The sequence below is a fragment of the Labeo rohita genome, chromosome 8 (assembly GCF_022985175.1).
Source record: "Labeo rohita strain BAU-BD-2019 chromosome 8, IGBB_LRoh.1.0, whole genome shotgun sequence".
Lineage (NCBI taxonomy): Eukaryota > Metazoa > Chordata > Actinopteri > Cypriniformes > Cyprinidae > Labeo > Labeo rohita.
Genome location: NC_066876.1, coordinates 10,864,022 through 10,874,244, shown reverse-complemented (window position 1 = coordinate 10,874,244; position 10,223 = coordinate 10,864,022). Strand labels below are relative to the sequence as shown.

At 36.1% G+C, this 10,223-nt stretch overlaps 1 protein-coding gene across 1 annotated transcript; it reads left to right on the top strand.

The window, feature by feature from the left end:
• Positions 1-573: 573 nt before the first annotated feature.
• zgc:152830 (uncharacterized protein LOC767682 homolog) lies at positions 574-9,648 on the top strand. Its single transcript, XM_051116799.1, has 16 exons — positions 574-657; positions 1,433-1,474; positions 2,728-2,818; positions 2,905-3,053; positions 3,217-3,325; positions 3,444-3,565; positions 3,691-3,790; positions 3,874-3,949; positions 5,500-5,585; positions 5,665-5,769; positions 5,852-5,927; positions 6,015-6,133; positions 7,689-7,772; positions 7,890-7,947; positions 8,025-8,206; positions 8,886-9,648. Exons 1-16 carry the CDS (start codon positions 647-649, stop codon positions 9,012-9,014), a joined length of 1,539 nt encoding a protein of 512 aa, XP_050972756.1. The 5' UTR covers positions 574-646; the 3' UTR covers positions 9,015-9,648.
• Positions 9,649-10,223: the final 575 nt, after the last annotated feature.

Below are 10,223 nucleotides of genomic sequence, written 5' to 3'. Positions count from 1 at the left end.
ATTTGTGAAGTGTTCAGAAATATTTAGGAAAAAAAAAACAAAGTATGTAAAAATGTGTTTACGAGCATTCATTAAATAGCATACAAAGCAAATTTCGTTTAATACATAGTTTTAAACCTGTGTGATTTAAATGAAGTGTATTATTATATATAAATTAAACATGTTTACTTTCTAAAATACTTATAAATATAATAAACGTTTTTCGTTTGTAACAAAACGTAATATAAAACTTAACAAACAGTCGTGTGTGATGCATGTGTCTAGTGGGAAGATAAAAGAATTACGAATTGTTTTTGAGCCGGTTTGTTATGAACTGTTCGAAAGAACCGATTCTCAGAAATGATTCGGACTTCTCACTCACTGTGACTTCCGGTTTTATTTTGTAGTTTAAGGGATGTTTGTTGACAGAGACGTAATTAAAGAAATACCCGCATGAGTTAAACATTGAAATGCGTATTAAAAATCACATATTTGACATTAGATAATATATTACACAATTTCTGTGTATTTTCTTTAATTACAGAGTGCAGGGAAAAACTACAGGTTCGATAATCACGTGACTTCGGTGGTCATGTGATTGGTCTTTGAAATCTGTCAGCTGACATCACGCCTTCACCTCTTCAAGGCGAGAGAAGGATACGTGAAGATGTCTCTAAGGTAGAGTGGTTATTCAGAATTTGTAATAAATTTTATTATTACGGCTATTTTAGGGGGGTATACTGAGTTTTCTGCGGTCACTGCATTAGCTGAGTCTTTGTACAACTGCAGTGATTTTAAGTAACAATAGCTAAAAGCTAGATGATGCAGTGCTGGCCAGTAGGAGGGGTCACTGTTATAATAGATGTGTTAAAATGTTCTGTGGAGATTAGTTTTTAATTTTAACTCAATTTTAACTTATTATTCTTATTGTTATGATGATGATTCATTGTTGAAGACTCAATATCATCCCGTTGCAGCTCACTTTGCAGAGTTCATAAGTTCATGAATCATAATTAAATGACAGATTCAGCAAAACAGTTCTTCTTTGCGGAAACATAAAAAAAAAAAAAAAAAAAAATGAAATATGAGAACTATTTCAATTTGCCTCGTCATCAGTGAGGAACTGTAGTTGCTGAAGCTGCAAGTGATTTATTCTTCCTAAATGTTTCAGTGAGCAACACGTGTGAAAACAGTTTTAAAGCTGCAAAACACAAGCATATCCATGGTACTTTGCCACAGTTTCAGTCCTTTGGACTCTACTACTCATGGATGCCAAATGGCACTCAAATGTTAATCAAACATTATCAGAAATGGTGAGAGCGGCTGCAATGAGTCAAGCTAAACATTATCTTATTATTTTTATTTCTGGAAGAGTCATGTCTGTAAACGTAATAGCGAAGCAAGATAACTTTGTAAAGGTTTTAATCTTCTCTCTCTCCTTCCTTCATTCCAGTGTCCAGCCTCTCCAGTACACCACTGACTGCAAGGACCAGAAGTTAGTAAATCTCTATCTCAGTCTCTGAACGTGATGTTCATTTGCGGTCTTGTAACCTCACAACTTGGAAGCATGACGCAGACCGCCACAGAAACTGTGACTTTTAATGAATCAGTCATCACAGCTGTTACCTGAACTGGGTGTTCACAATCAGCAACACATAGACTTTAGACTTTAGACTGCTTTCTGATAAATGATGTGTAAAAGTGTAGTTTATTGTCCTTATTGTCTTAAGTATGGCCCTTTGTAAACTGAAGTACATATTTAGAGCTGTATTTTTGTCCTGATTTTGCAGTAAAATTGTGTAAAACCATGTATACACTCCCCAACCTATTGGCAAGTGATTTTTTCCCCCAGGTTATAACATAAAATCTACACAATTTATTGCATAAAATTAAACAATACGAGAGAAACAAGAAAAATAAAATAAAAAAAAACAATTTGCCAGTGGCAGAATTATTTTAGTATTATTTATATACTATTTTTTTGTGTTTAGAATTCACCTTGATTTTTTTTTTCTGTTTATTTAAGTATAATTTATATACACCTTTAGTGTTAACTAATGTTTTGTATACAGTTTTAGCAATTTTTGTATTTGCGGTTGTTATTCGCTTTACATATTTATTTCAGTTAGTGGTTTTTTTTTTTATTATTATTTTAGTTAACTGCAAAGGCAACATTTCCTTTTTCTTTCCTTTTTGTTTATTAAGTTCAAGTTTATATTTTACTATTTTAAGTATTATTTATATACCGTTTTGTGTTTTTAATATTTCTAATTAGCTTTTTTATAGATTTAGTTTTCATTTTAACTTTTAGCAGTTTTGGTATTTGCTTTTGATATTTTCAATTGCTTTTGATATATTCAATATTTAGCTTTAAATAATATTTATTTCAGTTGTAGTAATTTTATTTATTTATTTTAGTTAATTGCAAAGGCAACATTTCTTTTATCTTTTTTCTTTTTTTTTATTAAGTTAAGTTTATATTTTACTATTTTAAGTATTATTTATACACCGTTTTAGTGTTTATTAATATTTTAAAGTAGCTTCTTTATACAATTAATTTTCATTTAAATTAAGTTTTAGCAATTTTGGTATTTGCTTTTGTTATATATATATGTATGTGTGTGTGTGTGTGTGTGTGTGTGTGTATGTGTATGTATATGTGTGAGTAATTATAGCTGCATAGCTATTCTCCAGTTTCTGTATTACTATATTGTGAAGGTTGATTTAAATTTTTCTTCTCTTTTGCAGTTTTGATGGTGTCATCTTGATATGCCAAAGTTATGAGCAGCTCCCTGATGAGCTGGAGTGTTTGAAAGCACCCTTACTGGACTACAGTGCAGTGAGTTCAACACCACACACCTAACCAGCCCCGGTGTTATATGTATTTCTTTTTATTGCACACATCTGTCACTCTTTGACATTCAGGTGGACTGTTGCATTGGTGAAGAGGTTGTGGTGGTCAAGGTTCCTGGTCTCTCTGGAAACAGATTGGTGTTTGCCTGCACCGGTCCAGTGAATCGGGACTATGATGACGTGCGGCGGTTCAGTGATGCTGCTGCTAATGGCATTAAGAGGTGCCAATGCAAACATGATGTGTGTGATGTGTAATGATCAATGGACATCCTGTCAAAACATTTTTGTGTGTGTGTGTGTCCTTGGCCTGACGTTCGTCTTTAATGAGATGTTTTACTCATCTAGAGGTTTTAATGTGTTGATCTGAATGTTATTTTGTTATAGGGCTCTGAAAGCTGGCATGCAGCGCCCTCTGCTGGTTTGTCCCTCACACAACAGCTATGCAAAGAACACCTTGGTGGCTGTTCTAGGAGCCTTGCATGTTCTCTACACAGTAAGATACTATTTTGTGTATATATATGTATATATATTTTTTATTTATTTAATTAAAATATATTTTAAATTCTGCTTGTCAGTACCAGTGTAACTTAGTTATGTTTCTGTGTCATCAGCCTTTAGAGGTGAGGGAGCACAAGTTGACTCCTCATAAGGTGGCTGTGCTGGGAATCTGGGCGAAGAACAAGGTGCAGGGTGAAGCCATTACTGAGCTGGCCACTGCTCTGGAGAGCGGCAGGTATGAGTCTGTGTGGGGAAAAAACGATTAGGATTTCAGTGTGGAAAAAGTTTTTGAATTAACCAGGTGTGTGTGAGGATCCATCACGCACAAAAATTAAAAAAGATCTTTTGTGTATGGTTTAGGTTCGTCTATCGTGACATCGGTGGCTCTGACCCAGAGCGAATGGCTGCCCCGCGTGTAGCTGAGTATGTGCAAGCGGTTTTCAAGGATAGTCCTGTAACGGTGAGTGTTTACGTGAGCATTTAAAGCTGTAGCTCATCTCAGTAAGAACTGACATGCTTCATTCATCTCACTGTCTTTGCTAGGTGACGGTAGTGAGTAATTTGAATACTCTGGAGAAGGAGTATCCCTGTCTGGCTGCAGTCAACCGCTGTGCTAACAGTAAGACATTTTATTTTAAACATTTAACTTTCATTTCAATGCTATGAAAGCCCATTTTCACCACTGAATAAAAAATGAACAGTTTATTGCCACTATTTATCTCACAATTGCAACACAAACGCATAATTCTGAGAAATTCTCACAAATCACACAAGAAAGTTTATATGCAATTCTGAATTTATAACACACAAATGTTTATATGCAATTATACATGATTTTATATGCAATTCTGACTTTATAACACGCAGCTGCGAGTTACTAAGCCAGAATTATGAGATACAAACGCGCAATTCTGACTTTTTTCTGCGTTTATATCGCACAAAGAGTTTCCACAATTCTGACTTTATAACACCATTGGGAATTAAGTCAGAATTGTGAGATAAAAAATTGTAATTCTGTCTTTTTTAGCAAATGCGAGTGTGTATCTCACAATTCTGACTTGTTTTACATGCAATTGGGAGTTAAGTCAGAATTGTGAGATATAAACTTGCAATTGTGAGTTATAAAGTCCAGTTTTAAGGGGAAAACAGACTGATATGTTCTCAGAATTGCAAACAGCAATTGGGAGTTACTAAGTCAGAATTATGAGATACAAACTCGTAATTCTGTCTTTTTTTTCTAAGAATTGCGAGTTTATATCGCACAAAGAGTTCATATGCAATTATACACAATTTTATATGCAATTCTGACTTTATAACATGCAACTGGGAGTTATTAAGTCAGAATTATGAAATACAAACAAGCTATTCTGACTTTTTTTGGAGAATTGCAAGTTTATATCACACAAAGAGTTTCCACAATTCTGACTTTATAACGTTATTGGGAATTAAGTGAGAATTGAGAGATAAATTTTTTATTTTTTTTCACAAATGTGAGTGTGTATCTCAATTCTAACTTGTTTTAAATGCAATTGGGAGTTAAGTCAGAATTGTGAGATAAACTTTTTTTTAAAGGGGAAAACAGACTGATATGTTCTCAGAACTGGGAGTTCGTCTCAGTTTGGGAAAAAGTCACAATTATCTTTTTAAATTTTTATTCAGTGGCAGGAAATGGGCTTCCATACAATGCTCCCATTTTTCCAAAAACAGAAAAAAAAAAATGTATACAGTATTACAAATAATACAGCTTTTTAACATTGATAGTGATAAGCAAATCAGTATATTAGAATGATTTCCAAAGGATCATGTGACACTGTATTCTGGAGTAATGATGTGAAAAATTCAGCTTTGCATCACAGGAAAAAAATCATTTTAAAATATATTAAAACGTTTTACAGACGTTTTAAATTGTAATAATATTTAACGATATTACTGTGTTCATTTTTGATTACATAAACTTGGTGAGACTAGAGAAATTTCACTGACCTCAAACATTTGGTAGTATGCAAATACATAATGTACATTTTTACACTATATAATCCTTTTTTACAGTATCTTTTTAGATTTGTATTACAAGTAATCAAAATAAACATGACTGTTTTTGATGCCTCTGGAAATCATTAGTGATCTGTGTTATGTAAAGTATAATTAAGGCTCATGTTTTTGCCTTAGCGGTGCCACGCCATCAAGCCCGAGTGATCAAGCTGCTGTACTGTGGAGAAGGACCCATTCAACAGACCCTCATGGTGGTTGGCAAGGTTAGTTTTAGGTTAATTGTATGTGGACACCCAGGATAGAAGAGTTTCCAGTACATATGAGCATTGTATGTTATGGCAGGGCATTACATATGACACCGGTGGAGCTGATATCAAGGCCGGAGGAATCATGGCTGGAATGCATAGAGATAAATGTGGATCTGCGGCTGTTGCTGGCTTCTTCCAGGTACCGATCACCTATGCATCTGCTTATATTACTGACGAGAATATTAAAGTCTAATTTCAGTGCATGTTTGGTGTTTTTTCAGATCTTAGCCAAACTGAAGCCTAAACACCTGAAGGTTGTGGGTGCGATGGCAATGGTGCGAAACAGTGTCGGATCTGGTAAGCAATTTAGTGCATAAATGTTAACTAGTTTGGGTGTCTTTTGCTAAATATGGGTGACTTTTAACTTGTGTTATTTTTTGGCAGATTGTTATGTAGCAGATGAATTGGTGGTGTCTCGTGCTGGTCGTAGAATCCGAGTTGGAAACACTGATGCTGAAGGAAGAATGGTCATGGTGGACTTGCTATGTGAGATGAAGGAGCAGGTACAAACACTTTAAAATAGCCTGCATTACTATTTTAAAGGAGCCATCAGATGCAAAATTTGTTTTCACATGGTGTTGCATATACAGTCATGGCCAAAAATATCGGCACCCTTCCAATTCTGTCAATCAATGCAACCGTTCTCTCAGAAAATTGTTGCAGTTGCAAATGTTTTGGTACTCCCATGTTTATTTTTTTTGTTTGCATTGGAACAACACAAAAAAACAGAGAAGAAAAGTCTAATCTGATACAATTTCACACAGAATACAAAAAAATGCACTGGACAAAATTATTGGCACCCCTAACTTAGTATTTGGTAGCACCTCCTTTGCAAAAAATAACCGAAATCAGTCGCTTCCTGTAACCATGATTGAGTTTTTTTTTTTTTTTACACCTCTCTCCTGGAATTTTGGACCATTCTTCTTTTGCAAACTGTTCCAGGTCATTCAGATTTGAAGGATGCCTTCTCCCAACTGCTGTTCTGAGATCTCTCCACAGGTGTTCTATGGGTCATTGGCCATTTCAGAACTCTCCAGCGCTTTGTTTGTAACCATTTCTGAGTGCTTTTTGAAGTGTGTTTAGGGTCATTGTCCTGCTGGAAGACCCATGACCTCTGGTGGAGATGCAGCTTTCTGATACTGGCCACTATGTTGTGCCCCAAAATTCTTTGCTAATCATCAGATTTCATGATACCGTTCACACAGTCAAGGCATCCAGTGCCAGAAGCAGCAAAGCTTTTTTTGTGTGTGTTGTTGCAGTGCAAATAAAAACGATAAGCATGTGAATACCAAAATATTTGCAATTAGATTTTCTGACAGAATTGCAAGGGTGCCGATATTTTTGGCCATGACTGTAAATGTGTTTTAGCAGTGTGTGGATACAATCACCCTGCAAGGATAAAAATCCATTCACTTCTTTTTGTTCAATCCCCAAAAAAACCCAAACAGTCTCAAATATCAAGCCGTTTTAATTTTCTGAGCATTATGATGTCATATTGCTCAAGCCCTGCCCATGACTGCTGACAGACTGACTCCTATTAGCATTTTCGCCCTTCGTCAGTATTGCCAAGTCTGCGGCTACTTTTACACTGTTGTCGCGGGTAGATTTTGACGTCCACTGGATGTAGTGACCCTACTAACATCATATTTAGCCCCTAAAATGCGAATTTACCCAGGAAACCCTGGCAAAAAAAATGTGTATTTTATCCCCCGGAACAGGTGTTTTTTTGTTTTGTTTTTTCTCTCCCGAAATTAGAGCCACTGAGGATGCAGTGAATTAGTTTTGTTTTTGATGGTAATGTGCCACTAAATACACAAAAAATGGAAGAGAGGGGTGGAGTGTGCAGTAGCTCGTTATCATTTAAAGAGACATGCACCAAAATGGCTCACTGTGAAGAGAGCTGTTTTTGAGAAGGTAAAAAGGGTGTTGTCTAATTTAAAAAAAAAAATAAAGCAGCAAAAACAGTGTTCATCTGAAACCCTTCACCTCCCCCAGCTCCACCAGTTTAGATCTATATTATCCTTTTTGTTAATCTAGAGCTCTTGTGTGTTTATCTAGGCGTTGCAGGAGGTGTCTCCTCAACTCTTCACTATAGCCACTCTTACAGGACATGCTATCAGAGCCATGGGACCACATTACTCTGTGAGTACTTCAGCATACTCCTACATTACTTCTGAGAGCTGTGAAAAAACACTGTTTAACACACATCAGTGCTATTCTGACCATTTCCATTATGACTCTCTCCATGTGTCCCCATAGATTATAATGGATAATGGTGCTGCTCAACGCTCAGGAAACGCTCTGCAGTGGCAGAAAGGTATGACGAGCTAAGAAACGTTTGATTTTGCTTCTATAAACATAGCTTCATTTGTCTGAAACCTGTTTGTGTGGCAGCGGGAGAGGTGCTGGGAGATCTGTTTGAGGTGTCCACCATTCGTCGGGAGGATTACGAGTTCCACAAAGGGAAGTCTGAGTATGAAGAGATCCTGCAGTCCAATAACCTGCCCTCGTCCGCCACGCCACGTGGACACCAGACGCCCGCGGCCTTCCTCATCATGGCTTCGGGACTGGATAAGGTAGATAAACACAAACTGGGTGTATTATCAGTTTTGGATTTATTAAAGGATTAGTTCCAGAATTAAAAGTTCCTAATAGTTTACTCACCCCTGTGTCTTTCAAGATGTTCACGTCTTTCATTTGTCAGAAAAGAAATGAAGTTTTTGAGGAAAACATTTTAGGATTTTTCTCCATTTGGTGTATTTCTATGAGACTTGAAGGTCCAAATTGCAGCTTCAAAGGACACAATCCCAGCTGAGCAATAAGGGTCTTATCTAGTAAAATGATCTGTAATTTTGATCTGTAAAAAAAATAAACATAAAAATGTATATCATTTTTTTTATCCACAAATGCTCATCTTGCACTAGCTGGACTTCACGCATTACGTAATCACATTGGAAAGCTCACATGACGTAGTACAGGCCCAGTGTTTACAAAAGGAACACACAAACAAAATCAAATGTCCTTGACAAAAAAGGTAAAACAATGACGTTGGCCGATTTTGAAGTTGGAGAAAAAAAAAGTTTATTGTTTGCCCTACCTTACTTTTTTGAACAGGAGTACACAGAAAGAAAGACATCTTGGATGACATGAGATTTAATTATAAGGAAATTTTAATTCAGGAGTGAACTAATCCTTTAAAAATGTAAAAAATTTTGCACAAATCCATTTATATCCATCTACATGTTTGTCCCACAGCATGGAGTGGACTCGGACAAACCTCTGCCTTACTCCCATATCGATATTGCTGGATCCAGCGGCCCCTTCCCTGGTGTCCCAACTGGTGCTCCAATTCTTGCCATGGCAACAAAATACCTAGAGCTTTAAATACACGTCCAATTTTTTCTGATCCTTCATTATTCCTATTATTTCCGTCCCATGCAATTTCTCGATTAATGGCTTCATATCTGCTCCGTCTGACATGCTATTCATGTAAAACTGGGGCAAATCATGATCTTTGCTCCTTTTATCCGTCCGTTATGAACAGTGTCCATTTTATCCTTTTGTTGCTGCTCCATATTTACATAAATGCTTCTCTTCACGTCCTTACAAACCTCTGCGCTCCTCTTATTCACACACACTAATCATCTGATTTTTCATTAGTACAGTGCAGGATTTCTGATTCTAATAAGCATTTATCAAGCGTAATGTAAATTAACCAAATCAGTGTTTTATTTCCATTTTTGCCATGTAGCCTTACAGTTTCTCAGTTGATGTAACATGAAGGAGGAGGAGGTGGGGAAAGGCATCTGCCACTTTGTTTGGCAATACTGTGAAAAGAATAATGCATATTGTATAACTGCCCATTTTGTACAAGTATGGTTTTGTGTGTAATCGACTTAATAAAAGCATTTTGGCAAACTGAAAGGAGACTGATGTCTTCTGTATCTAACCGGAAGTCTAGGACCTTAGGAATAAATGCCTCTGAGAATACTTAATAGAACATGATGTCAATGTTTATTAAAGTTCCAGACCACATTAGTTAGAACTGGGTCCTTTGTTTAACGTTACTTTATTTTACCGTGGATTCGTTTACAAGCAAGGCACAATTTGACGGTGGACATTCAGAAAGGTTGAAACTAAAAGACAATGCTAATTTATATCGACAAGCTAAACTGATATTTTGACAAACTAAAGTTAATAGGTGTTAAAGATACGTACAAGCAGTATTAGTTAAGATATGTACCTAATATTTCACCTACATGACCGGAAATGATAACACCACGAACGTTGTCAAGATTCTTGCTGTGAAAATCTGGGTTCTTTTTTTTCCCGATTCTCCTTGATTTGTTATGGTGGAAAGTTCGGATCATTTTACCGACTCGGACCTTTGAGTCTCGTTCAGCAAAATGAACAAATCTTTTTGAGTCATTTCGTTCATTTTAGCAAAATATAATTAAAATGTTACACGTTACTCCCCTAACACATCTGTTGCTTACACAAACGTTAATCCCACTACAAACAAGACAAAACTATAATGCTATAAGAAACAGAAAAGATTAATTCATTGTTTACCTGGGACTTTAGTCAATGACT